The sequence below is a fragment of the Streptopelia decaocto genome (genome assembly GCF_964273445.1).
Source record: "Streptopelia decaocto genome assembly, chromosome: 21".
Classification (NCBI taxonomy): domain Eukaryota; kingdom Metazoa; phylum Chordata; class Aves; order Columbiformes; family Columbidae; genus Streptopelia; species Streptopelia decaocto.
Window position 1 is genome coordinate 7,061,027 of NC_138676.1, and position 19,688 is coordinate 7,080,714.

At 48.8% G+C, this 19,688-nt stretch overlaps 1 protein-coding gene across 6 annotated transcripts in view; it reads right to left on the minus strand.

The window, feature by feature from the left end:
* The window catches only part of LOC309448791 (uncharacterized protein), a 36,804-nt gene extending 20,714 nt beyond the window's left edge, over nt 1-16,090 (minus strand). Inside the window, exons 1-6 of one of the 6 annotated variants that reach the window (XM_082070545.1) lie at nt 15,581-16,090; nt 15,340-15,446; nt 14,651-14,804; nt 14,139-14,307; nt 10,878-11,006; nt 8,848-8,913 (exon numbers count right to left, since the gene is read on the minus strand). In XM_082070545.1, coding sequence (XP_081926671.1) covers nt 14,287-14,307; nt 14,651-14,804; nt 15,340-15,446; nt 15,581-15,643 — 345 coding nt within the window. In that variant the 5' untranslated portion in view covers nt 15,644-16,090 and the 3' untranslated portion in view covers nt 8,848-8,913; nt 10,878-11,006; nt 14,139-14,286. Of the gene's footprint in view, nt 1-8,847; nt 8,914-10,638; nt 10,713-10,877; nt 11,007-11,486; nt 11,591-14,138; nt 14,308-14,458; nt 15,005-15,339; nt 15,447-15,580 lie in introns of those variants that run through there. The other 5 variants (XM_082070543.1, XM_082070544.1, XM_082070546.1 and 2 more) reach the window with 5 other exon arrangements.
* Nucleotides 16,091-19,688: the final 3,598 nt, after the last annotated feature.

The following is a 19,688-nucleotide window of genomic DNA, read 5'->3' on the forward strand; positions in this document are numbered from 1 at the left end:
GTTGTGTGTCACAACTGTCCTGGCTCTCCAGGCAGGTTGGGCACTGGTTCGGTGTCTGCATTGGCAGTTTTCCCCTTCCTGGGGTAAAAGGCTGTTGAGGAGAGACAGTTGTAGAGATTTGGGTCACAGGGGTTTGCAGCAATCCTGTCAAACTCTGAGCAGGATGAGCTTTGGAGCCCAGGAAAAACGGAGATGCTCTGAAGGGTGTTTGTGAACAGTGGTGCTGTCACTAGTAACAGTAACAGGGAACTCCTTATTCTCACTGATGATGATGATAAACTAAACCTCTTTAATTTCATTCCTAACAGTCCTTCTTGCTCTTCAAAACATCTACCACACCTCAGCAGTTGTGTCTTGAAAGAAGTTCTTAGAATAATGCTTTTTCTCTCCCTTTTTTTTTTTTTTTTTTTTTTGTAATCATATAAAGAGTACACGTCTTGGACAGAATTAACAAAAAATCATGCATCTTTCATGACTTTTCTTTTTTTTTTTCCCTGGTGTGAGGTGTTGTTGGAATAGGTGAATAGTTTCTTTTTTAGACAAAGGTGGCCAAGGAACAGATCCCAGGTCAGTGCAAAGGCCCAAAGGAAGCCAGAATCTTTATGTGTGTGCACTGACACACACTGTCACCTGCATTTCCAGTCTCTGCAGTCCCAACCGTGCAGCAGAGTCTGGAGTTCTGAGCTCCCTTCATCTGCCCTGTGTGACACGTGCAAAATGGAACTACCCCAGTCCAATGGCTGGTTTTGATTCTCTTCACAGCCTGAAGCACCACATGGGTCAGGAGACAAGCCAGGATACCCAACCAGGACTCACATGATCTGCACTTACAGTTCAGGTGTTCCCGGCAATCTCAGCAGACATGTCACGCTGATATCTGGGTGCAAGGAGCTGGTCAAGTGTCTCATCTCCATTTCTGTAACGGTGGCTTTGCTGCCTGGCTGATGTGCAGAATCTGTACATGGATGCTGACACCTCTTCAGTAACCTGTTCTGAAAGGATCAACAAGATGGGAATGAACTGAGCAAAAAAGGAGAACCTGGCTGAGGGCAAATGAAAAGGGATGCAATAGATGTGTGTCAGGGCTGTTTGGGGGCACTTGTAAAGCAGCCCTGCACCTCATGTGAATTATTCCTGTGCTCAGGGAGCACCTGAGAGCTGTCCCTAAATTGAAAACATGAAGTGGAAGGAAGGACAGCGTCATTCAGGCTCCAAGGGACCTCAGGAGGTGTCTTGACCAACCTCCTGCTCACAGCAGGGTCAGACCAGATTACTCAGGGCTTTATCCAAACACATCTTGGTCACTTTCTGGGACAGAGTGGGTGCGCACTCCTGGGAAACAGCTTCCAGTGCTGGACTGTCCTCATGACTGGAAAGTTTCTCCCTTTCTACAGCACCTTTCCAAGCCCAACCATCCAGATTGTTTTTACTCATCTACTTACACACTGACACAGACCCTGACTTGATCCCCATCTGCTGCTGCTTGTTCTGCAGATTCCCGTCTCAAGTCACAGAGGCCTGGTACACATTGCTGGTGAAGAGGGAGGACAAGAGGACACAGGGATTCTCACCTTTTTCTCTTATTAAATTATTCAGTAGCTACAAAGTGTCTTTGTTTCTCCTTTAACTGTTCCTGCAGTAATAACAGCTCATTATGAGGACCTTGAATAGCCCTCCAGGTCTAGACTGAGTTCTGATCTGGGCTGTTTCTGTGCTGGGAGGCTGCTGTCCTTGCAGACCAGATGAACTCACTCCTGCCACCCTGCCTGGCAGTTCATTCCATCCGTGTCACAGCTCTGTCTGCAGCACTGACAGCTCCAGCTCCCCCAGTCAGGTCCCTGGCTGAGGACATTGCCTCACATCTGGGCTGAGCCACCCCAGCTGTGGCACCAGCCCAGCTCTGACCTGCCACAAGAAACCTGGTACCAAGTGTCCAAGAGCCCATGTGTGCAAAGGCTTTGAATCAGAGCACAGACATGACATGGCCAGAGATTGATGAATGTCTCTCTAGACCTGAGAGTATAAAACCAGAATAAAATGCCTAAGTCATTCAACTGAAGATATTCCTTCCCCGTTTTGCAGAAATTAGATAATTTACTGTAACATTCCTGGTGTCCTGTCTAATGATAGGAAAATAAAAGATGATTCTCATACAGATTCATTTTTTAAAACGAAAAATACAATGCTGGAAAGAAATGTCTCTGAAAAAGAGAGAGAATCAACATTACTGATTACTTCAACTTCGAAGTTGTGCCACTGGAGCCCCAGGGACACCTGGAGGGAGCCCAGAGGGGACAGAGAAAGGGACATCATGTGCTGCTCCCGTGCTGCTGAGCTGGGCTGGGCTCCTGGGACAGAGGGAGCTCATGGCAGCGGCAGCGCTGCAGAGAGACAGCTCTGCCCAGGAGCAGCTCCTCTGCACACGCAGCAGGGCTGAGGGCTCTGCCTGCAGCACCGAGGGCACAGGAGCCAGACAGAGAGAGATTAAAGACAATGTGGGGTGGTTGGTTGCTGAGGATTCAATGAGACAAATCACAGTTGTAACACGGTAAGTCTCTGGCTGTAGGACAATGCAGCTGCATTTCCTGGAGGGAGACCTTAAGCTGGTACAATCCATGATTTACAGGATCTGTCAGGTCTCTCTCACAGTATCTCTGTTGTAGAGGAGAGGAACACACTCCAGAGCAGGGCTTCCCTGCTGCACTGTCAGAGGGACAGGGAATGATGACAACTTCTGCTGAGGGTGACTGCAGGGGGAGCACCCAGGGGTGCCCAGGGCTGTCCTGCAGAGCAGGATCCCTGTCTGGGGGAGATCCCGGTGGTGCTGTGGGGACACGATGTGGGGGGAAGGAGCATCCCCGATAAGGGCAGGAAAGGTGCTTCTGCTGTGGAGAGGGTTCTGTGTGGGTCAGTGCTGCTCACAGCTCCAGATCACCTGCAGGATTTTTCTAAGGCAATGCCCCAATGACAAGATCAATGTTAGGATTAGCAGACCGATAAGGAGCTTTCCTGAGCCTGTCTTTTCAGTTTCCTCTCCCAAGGGGTGGGGGGTGCAGGAAAGGATAAAATGAAAATGAGCTGTCATGCTGAAACAAGTCACTGAGACTCCTGAACTGCAACTGTGAGTGATCAGTACATCTGCCAGAAGGCTCATGCCATCCCTTCCCCACCCCTCTGCTTGTGCACAGCACCTGCATCACCTTGGCTGGACCCGTCAGCCTTAGTTTGACCTGTCCTGTTTTCCAGCCTGCAGACAGGAAGATGCCCCCAGGCAGTGCCCTGTGAACAGGCAGGATCTGTAGGGCCAGGGGGAGGGCACAGAGGGTGGGATGGTCTGTGAGCACTGACAGGGAACAGACATGGACAGGGAAACACCTCCCAGGGGAGAATCTCCAGGCAGCACGGAAATGATCAGAAATGAGAGGAAACCAAACCCGGAATTGTTACGGGAGGGAGAAGAGAGAAAAGTCCCTGTGACCCCCTGCAGGTCAGATCCCTCCTGTGAGCAGCCCCCTGGCCTCCTGTCCCACCCAGCAAAGCCTCTGCCCTCAGGGCCGGGGGCTCCAAGGCATGAAGCAGCTCCTGTGCAGCCAGAGCTCCAGTTCCTCTGCAGAGCACAGGGGCTGAGAGCAGCTGCCCGGCAGTGTTGGTGTCTGGGAGGTGGCTGCACAGCTGGGGAAGGGTGACGCTGTCTGAGTGCCCGGCTGACTCTGCCCTGGCCTCTCTCACACCCACCCTCACCGCATTGTCCTTCTTGCTCCCCTGCTCTGGGTCACTGCTGTTGGGATCTTGTTCTTGCTGTCAGGCTCTCTGGGGATGGCAGTTTCAGCTGCAGAGTCACAGCCTGATCTTGTGGGTCCTTTCCTGCAGGTGTGTCCATGGGCACACGTGTCCCAGCTTTGCTCTGACCTGTGGGCTGTGGGCAATGCAGTCTGTGGGGCTGGGGAATGAGCCGTGTGTGTCCCAGGCTAAATGTTGTGTGCTGAGACCTTAGGGAAGGTTGAGACCTGTCATGGTCTGGGGTGGATCCCTCTGCTCTCAGCAGTGCCTGGTGGCTTTTCAGGGTAACATGGGAGTGTGATCACCCTCCATCTCAGAAAGGTGCCAGCCCAGGGCAGCTGGAGCAGGACAGAGGGACAGAGCAGCTCCCCTCACCCTGCACTGACCCACAGGCATCCTCTTGCCTTGCAGGACTCACTCTGTTCTCCTTGAGTGCAGCAGAAATGCTGATGGTTTCTGACATCCAAGCACATTCCCCAGGGTGAGAGGGGAGAAGGAGCTGTAAACAAAACAAACGTCTCAGACTGCCTTCTGCCACCTCATTTCCTTATCCCTGGGAGTGCAGATGCCGACAGGTATTTCTGGACCAGGAGCAGCTCCATGTGACAAAGCTGAACCCCAGGACTGGTCCCTGTCCCCCCATTCCCATGACCCCCCTGCTTCAGAGCAGGGCTGACTCCTCAGCAGCCAGCGGGCACAGGCCCTGCTCTTCACGGCACCTCCAGCCAGCACCACCCAGGGCTCAGACACGGAGCTGAGAGAAGGTCTGGAAAAGGACAAGGGGGTGTGGAACAGGGGGAGGGTGTATGAGAAATGGCTTAGACTTTGCTCAGAGAAATCTCCCAAAAATTCTCACTGTCTTTTTCTTCTGTGATAGCTCCCGTAGCCAAAATCAGCAAACGTTCAACAGCAGCTCCATCACCCAGTTCCTCCTCCTGCCGTTCACAGACACACGGGAGCTGCAGCTCTTGCACTTCTGGCTCTTCCTGGGCATCTACCTGGCTGCCCTCCTGGGCAACGGCCTCATCATCACCACCATAGCCTGGGACCAGCACCTGCACACCCCCATGTACTTCTTCCTGCTCAACCTCTCCATCATTGACCTGGGCTACATCTCAACCACTGTCCCCAAGTCCATTGCCAATTCTCTCTGGAACACCAGGACCATCTCCTACACAGGATGTGCTGCACAGCTCCTTCTGTTTGTCTTTTTAGCTGCAGTAGAGTATTCTATCCTCACCATCATGTCGTACGACCGCTACGTTGCCATCTGCAAACCCCTGCACTACGGGACCCTCCTGGGCAGCAGAGCTTGTGTCCACATGGCAGCAGCTGCCTGGGCCACTGGGTTTCTCTATTCTCTGCTGCACACAGCCAATACATTTTCACTGCCCCTGTGCAAGGGCAATGCCCTGGGCCAGTTCTTCTGTGAAATCCCCCAGATCCTCAAGCTCTCCTGCTCAGACACCTACCTCAGGGAAGTCTGGGTTCTTGTGATTTCTTTCTCAGTGGCGTTCGGCTGTTCTGTTTTCATCTTTTTCTCCTATGTGCAGATCTTGAGGGCCGTGCTGAGGATCCCCTCTGAGCAGGGACGGCACAAAGCCTTTTCCATGTGCCTCCCTCACCTGGCCGTGGTCTCCCTGTTTGTCAGCACTATCATATTTTCCCACCTGAAGCCCCCCTCCATCTCCTCCCCATCCCTGGATCTGGTGGCGTCAGTTCTGTACTCAGTGGTGCCTCCAGCAGTGAACCCCCTCATCTACAGTATAAGGAACAAGGAGATCAAGGACTCAGTGTGGCAACTAATGAATGGCTGTTTTATGAAGCAATAAACTGCCCATAATCTTCTGCATAGCATATATAACATAAATCATTTTCTCACTGAGTGGTTGTGCCCATGTCCACTGGACACCCTAGAGAACCTGCTGCAGGTCAATCATCATGGACCGGCCTCTCACAACCACCATTTCCAGCACTGGCTTCTCACTTCAGCTTGAAGAGGTTCTTTGTCCCTCCCTGGAAGCACAACTAATGAGTAGGTCAGATGTCCATGTTTGCATTGTATAGACAAGATGTAAACAAACGCACAAAGTGCTTCTGAGGTGATGAACCCCAGTGAGCAGAAACACCATCAGCTGTTCCTTGGGGTTCCATGAAGGTCAGTGGGACAGACAGTGTCTTGATGTGATTTCATGTTGAGAGTAACATCCTTTGGGGAACCACCTGAATGTAGCACTGGGATGTGCTTCCTGGAACAGAAGATCCTGTGTCCATTCTTTATGCCATGAGGCATCTCATGTAAGTGCAGAGTAGGGTGACAAATGGCAGGGCTGAGGTGCCTCCCAGCCTCCTGGAGTGGCGGCAGGAGGTCAGAGAGACACAGTGACTCCTGCATCTGTGTGTACAAGGGAAACACTCTGTCTCTCAACATCCATGGGTGCATAAGGAGTCCATGGTGAGGTTACTTCGCTCTGGTCAGGCTAAAGACCACAAGAAGTCTGACAGGTTGGGGTCCCTGCCTGCAGAGCAGTTTCTGAGATAGTCAAGCTTTCCATGGTAGTGGGAAGAGGCTGGAGAGGGGAAAAAAAAATAACTGAAAAGGACAACTTGGGAGGTGCATTCTGGATATCAGGAGGAAGAAATGTCAGTGGAAGGGCAGTGCTGTGGTGCAGGAGGTCACCCAGAGGCAGTCGGGATCAGCCCATGGTTTGTGTTTCAACAAACAGCAAGTGAGGGTGCAGTGAATGAGGCACGGACTCTCGGGAAGGTGCAATGAGAGACATTTATTACAAACTCAGGCTTGCATTTATACTTGCTATGATTCTTGCTCAAGCATTTGCTGATTTGCCAAGTGAGTTTTTACATAAGCGATCTATTTCGTGTTCCTACCAAAGTTACTGTCATAAAACCAGTTTTTGTCTATCATAAGCTATGCCTCCGTCCTTGATGTATCAATCCTATATCAGTCCCTCTGTCCTTGATGTATCATGCAGCATACGGTACTTGCTGCTTGTATTTTTCCACTAGTGCTTGTTCTCACACTGTCGACTCTCACAGTTTCTCACAGGCCCGATCTTAACACACTGCCACATCTCCCCTTTGTGTTTAATAAGTGCATAGCCATAGCAGTATGTAATTGCATAGCTATTACCTGATTAAACCTTTTTTCAATCATTTGTTGTAACTAGATGTCTCTTTAAGACGGTTTAAAAACCCAATTGGAGATTCCTTACAATCCTGTTTAATCTCAAAATTTTTGGCATATTTATATCTGTAGGTACAGTGTGCCTAATCCTGTATAAAATCCACTGTCAATAACAGTTCAGCCTGTCACTAGATTTAAGAATGATCCCACCCTGGATGGACCAAGGGACAATTCTGATCTAATGTTCCCTGTATATTCCCTCCCAATATCTGCCCTACACAACAGTGTTTCAATCTATTTCCCTGATTATCCTGTTCAAGGGTCAAAACAAACGGATCTGAAGGGGATAAATATAATGCCTATGTATCCTTATTTATTGTGTAATATGCATTATGCAATAGGCAATATATGATTTAAAATATACTTCTTATGATATATTACACGTAATGCATTACTATACTACACATCACAAAGTATACCCACCTCGATCTGTGCAGCATATTCATATTATTTACAGTGGCCTCCATTGATTATAAAATTCAATCAGATTCTCCCCGGTTGCTGTTCCCCAGGGAGTCAAACAATCTCTTTCCAATGTCACAAAATACAACCTGGGGCGGGGAGGGGATTCCTTCCAAATCCCTCCTGTCCATTATCCACTACCTATTTCACAATCACAATAACAGACAATTAGTTAACCATAAGTATTGGACTGGAAAATCACCGAAGACACAAGTAACAACAGCAACAAATCACTAAAGACACAAACAACGATACAATTACTAAGGCATGAACAACAAATCACTAAAGGTACCTTTATCAAATTACAGTTTTCTTGTTTTTCTCTTTTATTTAGTGTTTTCTCGTTTTTCTCTAATTTACTTATTTTTCTTTTTTCTTTTTAGTTTTTTTTTTCTTTTCTTTTTCCCTTTTTTTAAAGTTATCCAAGTTACCAAAGCTTCCAAAATGCAAAGGCTCAATGCGCTGGTGTCCCTCCGAAAGACAGACAAGTTCCACATGTGTCACTTGGGTCACCAAAGTATCAGTAACCAAAATGCAAAGACTGAATGCGCTGGCAATAAAACCACGATAGACACTCACTCACCCCCTTCCCTCGAAAGGGAAAGGAGAAACTTGGATTGAGATAAACAGAGTTTAATAAAATAACAAAATACTAATACACTGCTAGTAAATATATATATAATATAGCGATAAAAGCTACGCAATGCAATTCCTCACAAACTCTGTCTGCACACAGCCAGTCCCAGGAAGCAGTACCTGGTCCCAACAGCTGATCCCAAAGAGAGAAAAAAAGCAGAAAAGCGCAGAGGCCTCTCCAAAATGGCAAAAGGCCAAATTAAACATCATGAACTGAATTCCCCTGGCTCCGATAAAAAAACTAAGGAAGAACTCACAAGAGAAATAAAAGAGCCCAAGAGCAAGAACGCCTGAGAGAGAGAGGCCGGAAGATCCCAACTCTCCTAAAGATGAAGCGTGAGGCTAATGGGATGGAACACTCTCATTGGTCAGCCTGGATGTCAGTCAAGCTCTGCCCCGTCCCTCCCCCCTTCCTCGATGCCTCATACCTGTGGGCAGAGCACTCAGAGTGTCCTTGGCTCTCAGACCAGAGCAATTGCAAACATCAACTCCGTCCTGGGTGTTATCTCTTGTTCTCAAACTAAATCCAAATAATGACCATGCCAGCTATGAAAAAGTAAGGTTTCTAACTGCATGAGGAAAATTAACTCATTTTCAGTCAAACCAGCACAGACCTGAAGCTCTCCCATGCCAGACCAACAAAGCTAGAGAAGTAGTAAAGAAATTATTGAAGGGAAACAGTCTCAGCACAGCAGCTCTGCCAGGGAGCACCAGCCTTGTCCTTTCCAGAGCTGTTCTCCTTCTGCTTCCCCACTCTCCTATGAGCCCTTGTGTTGGTGTAAGATCTGAGCACTCCTGACCCTTGGTTACAGACCCGCTGCGTGTCAGTCCTGTGACCACAGGCAGGGACAGGCAATGGGCACTTCTGTGACAGAGGTGACCTCCAGAACAGCATCTCCATCAGCAAGGGGATCTCCTTAGCACAGTGCTCGAAGGCTTAGGTCTTTTTCCATAGTCTCTCTCAAGAATATGTGTAAGGAATAGACCCTCAAAAGGCTTTGTTTTCTGTATTTTCTATGGGCTCAGTGGGATGAGATCAGAGTCCCAGTTTGGCTTTCGAGGGACTTAGAGCTGGTGGTTCAGGTTATGGTTGTTGGTGGCCAGCACCCCGGCAGATGGTGGATAAGGCAGGGCAGCTCTGAGCACCCTCCATGGCCACCTCAGAGCTCGTGTGGGAGGCCATCACAGTGACAGTGACCAACATCAGCTGGGTCTGTCTCTCAACCTGACCAGTATGTCCCTGCAGAGTCACCACAGCCTGGGCATCACAGCTCACTCACTGCACAGAGCAAAACCCCCAGCTCGGGGGCTGTGGGGAGTGTGGGAACAGGGTGCAGGAACAGCTGGCCAGGCCAGTGCAGATGTGCTCTCCTTGGGGAAAGGCTCTGTGGGGAGATGGGATGTCCCAGGAGAAGAGCAGGGCACCGTGTGTGTGCAGGCACGGAAAGAGAAACCCTTTTCTGCCGTGGGTGCCAGTTTGGGGCAGGCTGCCCTGTCCATGGGACAGCAGGAGCTGCCTGAAGAGCCACGGGGCCAGGACTCGGTGCTGTCCTGGGGAGCGGGGCTGGCACAGGGTGCTGGAGGCTGCCGGGCATCGGGACATCCTGGGCGTGGCGGCCAGAGAGACACTGTCACTGACCTGTTTCTTCCATCTCACTCTACAGGGACTGCCCAGACTGGGCTTTCCTGCTGGGCTGGAGTGAGAGCAGGATGTGGGGAGAGCTGGCGAGGAGCTGGGCTGGAAAGTGCCCCAGAGAGGAAACCACCCGTGAAAAGATGAAGTGTGTGAGTGTGCATGGTGCGGGCACACAGCAATGTTCTCACACAGCCAGGCCTCCTGGGAGAGACGTGAAAGACCAGCAGAGCAGGGTCTGGTCTGTGCCCAAGCTCCTGGACAACATGGGGCACCTACCCCAGGACAATGGTCACAGACCAGCCCCTTGCAACCACCTTGTAGATCATTGTCCTCTCACCACAGCTGAGAGAGGTTGTTCTTCCCTCCATGGAAGGACACCAATGGACTAGATCAGAAGTCCAAATTTTCAATGAGGCGAGATGTGAGCATGCACATTGTGTGGTGGGGGAGATGAACCCGAATGAGCATAAACGCCATCAGTTATTGCTGTGGAGGCCATGGAGGCTTGTGGGACAGTGTATTGAGTTCACTTCATGTTGAGAGTAACTTCCCTAAGAAACCACCTGAATGGAAGAGTCATGCACTGGATGATCTGTCTCCAGAAGGCACCTGCGCCTTGGCTACGGGGATTTCTATTTTCATAATTTCATTCTTGCCCTAGATATTCTGTGACCTCAATGGAGTTGATAACTTCTGCGATTTTGCCACGTTGCTGGAGGCTTCCTGCAGTAATACCGTGGCACTCACGTTTTCATAAACTGCATTTTAGAGCCAGTTTTCCTCTTCCCATTCACATGGGCATCCTGTGAATGCATTGCTGCTCTTCACCCCAGTGCAGACAGGCAGAAGACCTTCTCCACCTGGCCCTCTCACCTCACCAGTGCCACTGTTTTCTACAGCACTCCCATGCTTGACTGCATGATGCCAGAACAGCACTCCTGAGACAGTTTGACAAAGCCTTTTTTCTACACCATCCTCACATCCCTGCTCAACCTGCAGCCCAAGAACCAGAAAGGTTGAGCAGAAGTGAAGCACTGAGAAAAAATGTCAGGAAAGCTTTGAGGTTCACACAGAGACCATCAGAGTTTTTGACCTCCTGTTGTGTTCTGAACAGGCCCAGAGGACCTGGACGGCATTTGCTGTGTCCCAGAAACTCACCTGGAAGGCCAGGATATAGAGAAAGCCTTTGGTGTGGGAAGGGGCAGAGAGTTGCTGGTGGAGCTGGCTGGTGTCTCTGTCTCTCAAACACCCCAGAAAAGTTGTGGCTATCAGGGAGGTTCCATGGTCCTCTGAGAAATAAAATATCAAAATTGTCTTCAAGTAGGTTACAAAGGAAGATGATTGGTAGAGTTACAGGCTGGGCAGCTTCACCTCAGTCCCTGGGGAAGTGATGGGGCAAATGCTCTTCCAGACATCTCCAGGCACTTGAAGGAAACAAAAAAGAGTGCAGGGAGGGGAAAGTAGGGAATGTTGTGTACCTGGACTTTAACAAGGCCTTTGACATGGTCCACCATGGTCGTATTAGTCATATCTGGATGGAAAATAAAGACGAGAATGTGTGCGGGAGTTTGGCTGGATGGTCAGGCCCAGATGCCATCAGTGGAATGGACTCCTCCTGGCAGCCAGTCACTGTTGGCATCCCTCAGTGACCAGCACTTGAGCCAACACCTGTGAACATCTTCATTATCGTCCTATATGATAGGATAGAACTCACCTTATGGTCCTTTGTGGATAAAGGCAAACTGTGGGGAGCCCTTGAGCTACCCCATCGAGTTCACCTGCCTCAAGCAGCACAGTCAGACAAGATGAAATTCAGGTCTCTTCCAATCTGAGTTATTCTATGATGTAAAGAATCTCTCCCTTGGAGAGCTCTTTGAAGACAGAACAGGGAGAGGTTTAAGAAAAGCCAGTGAAACAGAAGTACATAGAGAGAATGTTACACTCTAAATACAGAACAAAATTTGCTTTGCTAAGTGGCTGCCTCAAATTATTCACATAAAACAAGAGAACATGACCAACTTGCTGGTACATGGCCTTAGTGCTGTTAATAAAGCTGTGCCTTAGAAACTCCTACTCCAGCAGGCAGCATGGGACTGTGGAGGTGGCTGTGAGGTCAGTTCTGTCTGGAGTTGAACGGCATGTGGCTTGGAAGATCCTGGTGAGGTCACTTTTGCCTGGTCAGCTGGTGCAGCTCGTCTTGCAGAACTCATCCTTGGAAGGGTTATTCCATTTCGCTCCACTGATCACTTTGTTTTCTTACAAGGAAAGAAATCAAGTTGTCATTTCTACTGGCCCTAAAAGGGGCTCTTCACATGTGAATTTGTTGCTGCAGTTTTACATAAAGATAAGGACATGCAGTTGGCCTAATCATTGGCAGCAGGTGGGAGCTTCCTGCAGACTTTTCTGTTGTAACCCAGTCTATCCTGCAACCTGCAGAACTGTGTGCTCAGCACAACACAGACTGAAGGCCAAGCTGTGCATGGGCACAACCCTGGGTCTACTCTAGTTTACTGTTATGTGGGCCTCTAACTGCCCAGGTACAATGGTCTTCTGGTCAGGATCACAGAACCTCCTGATGAAGGTTAGGGAGAGGATCATTTGTCCCTTAGACAGCTGGAGGAAACATCACAATTTTAGGCCCTGGTTGTCACTTTGAATGCCATGGACCTCTACTAGAAGTCTTTGGTTTAAGGGAAAGTAGAATGTATTCCCTGATCCAACACGGTGGGAATGGCCTCCTGGATACGTTTTTCTCAAGAAGACAAAGCAGGACTGCTGGAAGATGTGGAGGGGCTAGAAAACCCTGAGGGAAGTGAGCAAGACAAATTGTAGCAGCGCTGAGTAGAGAAGAAGGATGACCTCCCTCAACCATCTGGCAGTGCTGAGTCAAGGGGGATGACAGCTCCCTCGTCTGGTTGGCCACACTCCCACTAATGCAGCCCATTGGGTACCTTTACTTCGAAAGTGAAAAGCCAGGAGAGGACAAGGCTTTGGGAAGACATAAAAACAGCCTCCCATAGCTTCTTGCTTACCAACAAGATATCCTCCCTGGCCTGAGTTTGGCTTCCTTTGTATTCTCATTCGATCTTTCTCAGCTTTTGACCATGGGGATTCCTCCCTTGGTCAGCTATTCAACTAAACTAGTACCTCCTTCTATCATCTGGAGTGGCTTGTAATGCCTGACACTCTGATCTTGTCAGGGGCACCACAAATCAGATCGGCCATCTATACAGACTCATTAACAGCTGGCAAAGCAGAGCTTCACTCCAGGAGAACCTTGAGAAACTCCGGGATTCGACAATAAAAACTTCATGAAATTTTACAAGGAGAAGTTGCCGGTTCTTTACTGGGGGCAGAATAATCCCACACATGAGGGCAGGCTGGGACCTGAACAGCTCAGGAGTGACTCTGAGCAGAAGGGGCTGGGCATTATGAGGGATGCCATACGAGCCAGTGGTGCATGCTCACTATGAGTAAGGCCAAGGGCATGTGGGGCTGCGTTAGGAGGAGTGTGGCCAAACAAGCAACGGAATTATCGTCCCCTTTGAATCAGCGCTGTGGTGGCCACATCTGGGCTAGTGTGTCTGGGTGTGGGACTCCCTGTTCTGGAGGAATGGAGAGGAACTAGAGAAACTTCAGAGATCTGCCAGGATGGGGTTTGGGGCCTTTGAGAGAGGCAGAGAAACCTGGGCTTCTTGAGCCTGGGGAAGTGGAAGCTCAGGGCACTGTAGCAGTAGCCTGTAACTGCTTGAAGGGTGGTTTCAGAGATAATGGAGCTTTTCTTTGTAGTAGAAAGAGAAGGAAACCTCCACAAATTGCAACTTGGAAGGTTCAGATTAGAGATTCAGAAAAAGACATCTCAGTCCAAGGGCAGTGCTGTGGTGCAAGAGGTCACGCAGAGGGAGTCTGGATCAGCCCATGGCTTTGTGCTTCAAGGAAAGACCAGAGAGGGTAGAGAGACATCAGTGAAAGTAGGAAATACTGGGATGAGAGCTGGGTAGGAAAGCAAGATGGACGTCAACAGCCTGAAGGGACAAAGGTGCCCGAAGGGACAGTATAAGTAACCTGAAGTAGAGATTGCCAAGGGCTCTGGTGAGGCTGAAAGGCCACACAGGACCAAGGTCTTTGTCCCCCTGGCTATGACAATTGTATCTGTCTCTGAGACCTGCCAGGATAAACTCTATTTTGAGGCTCTGAGCTTTGATTCTCGTTGCCCCTTTTTGGGGAAGCCAGGAGGGGTTGTACAGTTTCCTACACTCGGCCTTGCTCAAACTCACACCCCACTGCTCCAGGAAGAGCCTGAGCCAGGCATGAGGGATCTGCCTTCCCAGGGCCTGGGGTCAGGGTTTGGCCTTTAGCTGGTAAACAAATCAAGGATTTTCTCCATAGCAGAATGACCTGTACAGTGCCTTTTCCTACCTGCAATCACAACCTTCAATTATCTTCTCTAATGAGTCCATGGAGAGTCTTTGTCAATAATGACCCTCAGTGGGGTCAATCAATGTTTCAAGGTACTTTGAGTTGCGCTTCTGACTTCCACCTCCTGAGCGATTTGTTCAGTCTCCTCTCAGTATCTGTAGTTCATGGACTAAGGGCCAAATACACCGTGGGGCTCATTAAAATACAGGAAGTACTAATGAACTATTTCCCTTCCTGTAATTTTCTTCAAGTCTTCAAGGCACTACAACTAATTTGAGCTGTTTCATAATGTAGCAAAGAAGGAAGATTTCAAAATACACCTAGCAGAAATTATTCTGTATTTTGAAGGGCATATTATGTTCCTTTTCAGTTCAGTGAAGAGGTGATAGTAGTGTTCTCTGGTTGATAATGATCCAGAATGTCTCCTCAGTAGGTCTGGACAGGTAGGAAAAGCAGTCCCTTGACATCCAACATGGTATGGACAATGATCCTCCTCACCTGCCCAACCTCACCCTTTCTCTCGTTGCCCCCTGGGACTTGTTCTCACTTTTTGTTACATCAGATTTGTCCACATTTCTCTGCAGCTGGATGTTACAGCTCCTTTGCATCATCTCCCAAATGCTCTTCCTAGAAAACTGGCTGCACAGAGGCACCAAATGATTTTTCCTAATTACAAACAAAGAAAAGTGAAGCACAATTGAGCTTCAAAAATAATAAAACACACTCCTCCACCATAAGTTAAGTACAAGCTGCCTCTAATGAGGTTGTCTTTCAACAAGGGATAATCTTATGAGAAATGTTTTAGGTAAGCAGATAAAATAATAAAGATACAAACATAATTAAAGTGTTGACTAAGGAGACAATTAGACTACTGCAAAACAGGCAAATATTTAACTACCTGAAGTTCAAAACAGCAGCTGGCAAGTTGAGAGCAATCTGAATGAATAAAGAATAAGAGAAAAAGAAAACTGGAGAATAATGAAAAGGGTCTTTGTGTAGAGAGTCTGCAACTGAAAATGGGACTTTAGAAACAGTCATTATATCAGGACAGGTGAAAATAGGTGAAAGATCACAGAAATCAAATACACCATATAACAGGCACAATAGTGGCAAGGATGTTGCGGGAGATCAACACATCTTTGGAATATGCCTTTGGAAAGGTCACAGGATTGGTAGAGGTCTCTTGTGAGTGAAAACAAACCAATGTTGCAGCCAGAAGTGCCAGCCAGGGAGCCGCAAGCTGTACAAGAACACTTTGGTGAGGAGTGACCTGTCCAATGAGTCCTCTTGGGTGACATTTCTGGGCACCTACTAGAGAAAAATGTGTCCGAAAGCCATCAGCATGGACTTAGCAAGGGTAATTAATGTCTCACAAACTTGATTGCCTTCATGATGAAGTAACTGCATTTCTGCGTGAGGGCAGAACAGTGGATGGCATTTACCCGAGCTTCAGCAAGGCTCTTGGCATGGTGTCCCTCAATGTTCTTGTACCCGAGGTAGGCCATTACAGTTGGATGGGTTGACAAACAGATGGGTGAAAACAGTTGGATATCAGGCTGACAGAGCAGTGGTGAAGGGGTCTCATGCCCAACCTCGAGACCACTGGGATTTACTGGGGGCTTGTGGGGCAGCACAGGGGACTCTGCTGAGACCTGGGCAGTTTAATACTTTGATAATCTGTGACCTTGAGGAGACAACTCCCACCACATTTGTTGATGATGCTAAATTGGGAAACCTCATAGGCAGGAGGGCTGTCCTGTCAGGAACATCACGACAGAGAAGGACAAAGGGCAGGTCCTGCACCTGGCATAGACTAACCCCTGGAGATGTTGATAACTGGGAGAGAGGTCAGTGGAGGGCTGCTAAGATGCTCAGGGACTGTGACACTTGCTGGGAGGAGAAACTGAGGCAAAGGGCCTTGTTCAGCCTGGAGAAGAGAAGGCTTTGGGCACCTTGTAACAGCCTCTCTGTCCCTGCGGGGAGGTTTTTCCAGAAGGTGAAGCCAGTCTTGTTATGGAGACGCTTGGCAGGGGGATAATAGACAATAGTCAGATGTTGAAATAAGGAAGGTTCAGGCTGCAGATAAGGAAAATATCCTTCTCAGTGAAGGCATCAGAGCATTGGAGCAGCTTCCCCAGCTTTGTTGTGCTGTCTCTGTCCTTGGATGTTTTCCAGCCCCCACATGGTAAAGCCTCGAGCAACGTGGTCTCACTCCACAGCTGAACGTGCTGTGGGGAGGAGGTCAGACCTGAGACCTCCTGAACTCCCATGCAGGAGAGTGGAAACCCGAATGGTGTTGTGGTGTCTTCCCCTCTGAGTCTTCCCCTGATGACAGCAGGGAACGTTCTCAGGTTCCCCATGACCATGGAAGTCAGTCAGTATAGTCAGACCAGCTGGAGCTTGCTTGTCCTCTTGTGATGCTCATGAGAAGGGCCGAGGTGTGCAGGGGGGATTCATAATTAAGGCATTTGCCTTCTGAAGCAACTGCTACGTGAACTGATGCCCAGTTTCCCGGGAAAGGGTTGGACATCACCTGCTGATGGCAAGCAGAGAATAAATCCTTTTGCTTCCACAGGCGGTCTGTGCTTTTCTTTATTAAACTGCCTTTATCTCAAACAATGAGTTTTTCTTCCCCGTGTCCTCTCGAGCAGGGGAGTGATTGAGTGTTTTAGTGGAACTAAAATGTGGCAGCCAGGTTAACCCACTACATTCCTTTTTGTGCCCAACGTGGGGCATGAGACAAGGGCAGTTTTGTATTAATGGTGCTACAGTTATAGTAGCTATTTGGTGGAGAGTGTCCGTGCAGGTCACTGAGTTTTCTGTCTGTGCTACTTATCTCCTGATTTTGCTGAGCTTGGGAACATGTTAATACAAACAAAGTCTGCGCTCTTTGCCCTGGTATTGATGTCTTTACTGTGTTGGGGTAGGTATTCTATCTTGTGGAGAGGATAATGAAACACATCTCCCTCTTCCCTTAGAATCACAGAATGATTTGGGTTGGAAGAGACCTTAAAGATCATCTAGTTCTACCCCCCCTGACCCACATCTTCCTCTAGAAAAGGTTGCTCAAATCTCATTGTGTTGCTTTGACTGAAACTGAGTTAATTTTCTTCATGCAGTTAGAAACCTTTTTGCAGCTAGCATGGTCATTGTTTGGATTTAGTTTGGGAGAAATCAGATAACACCCCGGGACAGAGATAATGTTTTTCTCCAAGTAACTTTCCAGTGGTTTTGAAGTGGAACAAAGAGAATACAAGAGCCTATTATCTTAGTTGTTGTCTGGGAGCCAAGGTCTTTCTGAGCTCTGTGCCCACAGGTGCGAAGCAGCTGGGAAGGGAGGCATGGGTGGGACAGAGCTTGACTGACAGCCAGACTGACCAATGAGAATATTCCATGACATTAGTATCAGGCTTCATGCTGAAGGAGGGCAGGGTTTTCTGGATGCAGAAATCGAGAGCTGTTTCAGTTCTGCTGTGTTTCGGTGGAGTTCCATTTGGGAGTTTGTTTTGGTTTGACCTCTTGCCATTTTACCATTTTTCAATGACCTCTGGGCCTTTCTGCACTTTTCCCTCTTCCCCTGGGATCAGGTGTTCACGACCAGGCTGCTCTCTCTCTTTCTTGGACCGGCTGCTTGGTGCAGGTGGAGCTTGTGAGGAATTGCATTGAGTATCTTATTTTATATTCAATTTTCCATTTTATATGTGTTACTAGCCGTGGTGGTATATTAGTATTATTTTGTTATTTTATTATACCGTGTTTATCTCAATCCAGGAGTTTCTCCCTTCGCTTTTGATTCTCTCCCCCATTTGGGGCTGGGGGGTGGGAGTGAACGAGCAGCTATCGTGGTTGTGATTGCTAGCTCAGGCTAAACCACGACAAGGGGCTAAACAGAAATGTTTTCACAGTCTGTGTTTTCACAAGAACATCACCAAAACCCATTTTACCTTTTTTTTCATCTCTTCTGGCAAAGTCTCTCTCCCTTCCCCCAAATCTCCCATCTCTCTTGCACAGGTTCTGTCATGACATACCCAGCTCTTTAAGCACTCTTGGATGAATCTCATCAGGCCTCATCGACTTGCAGGGATCCAGCTGGAGTCACAGGGGTTGATTCCTTTCATGTGGAAGAGCAGCAGGAATGCGTGGAGCTCTGCCTGGGGACAGACAATGTCAGCTGAACACTGAGGAGCCAGCATGAGAGGGCAGAACAACATGGACAATGTTGTGGTGACTGGACATCAGCTACAGACTCACTGATGAGGAAGAGGAATTAGATGAGGCCTCCTTCAGACAAATGAAAGAAGCCTCATGTTTCCAGGGCCGTGTCCTCATGGCAGACCTGAGATATCCCAATATCTGCACGGTACCAGCCATCCAGGAGGGTTTGGAGCTCATTGACAACATCTTCCTGACACGGGTGACTGAGGAGTCAGTGGGGTGAGGTGGCCTGTGGGACTTCACACTTACAAACCAGAAAGAGTTGGTCAGGATGGAAAAGTCAGGGATGGGAAAGTGGAGCTGAGGCAATGTACTTTCTAAGTATTGCCTCAGGGATACACAGAATCATAGAATGTCCTGATTTGTAAGGACCCACAGGATCATTGAGTCCAATTCCTGTCCCTGCACAGTTCACACCGTGCGCCTGAGGACATTGTCCAGTCTCTTCTTGAACATTGTCAAGCTTGGGGCTGTGACAGCATCCAGCGTTCCAGCGTCCAGCACCCTCTGGGTGAAGAACCTTTTCTTCATGTCCAACTGGCCCTCCCCTGGCACATCTTCCTGCAATTCCCTGTGACTTATAGACATTAATAAGGTCCCCCCTTAGCCTCCTCTTCTCCAAACTAAAGAGACCCAGCTCCCTCAGCCTTTCTTCATAAGGGAGATGCTCCACTCCCTTAATCATCTTTGTTGCCCTATGCTGGACTCTCTCCAGCAGTTCCCTGTTTTTCTTGAACTGAGGGGCCACAACTGGACGCAATACTCCAGATGGGGTTTCACCAGGGAGGAGTAGAGGGGAAAGAGAACCTCTCTGGATCTACTAACCAAGTGAGCACAAATGCCATCAGCTGTTCCTTGGGATTCCATGAAGGCCTGTGGGACAGACAGTGTCTTGAGGTCACTTCACGTTGGGAGTAACAGCCCATGGGAAATCATCCACTGGGATCTTCTTCCTTGAACTGTGATCCCTGTGTCCATTGCTCATGATGTGGGACATCTCAGATGAGTGCAGAGCAGGGGGACACACAACAGGGCTGAGGTGCCTCTCGTCCTTTGGGATGGGCAACAGGAGGCCAGAGGGACACTGTGACTCCTGCCTCTGTGTAAAAGGGACAGCCTCTGTCTCTGAACATCCCTGCATGCATAAGGAGTCCATGAGGACAGTTCAGATGTGGACACCTGACAGACCCTGACGTTTCTGTATGTGACTCCAGAACAAACCCCACTGGCCCCAGCAGATCAATCTTACATGCTCCTGTCTGCTATGTCATCCTTACCCGTGATTCTGGATTGTGGTCTCAAATGTGCCAAATCAATCAGGGACGTTCTGAGGTC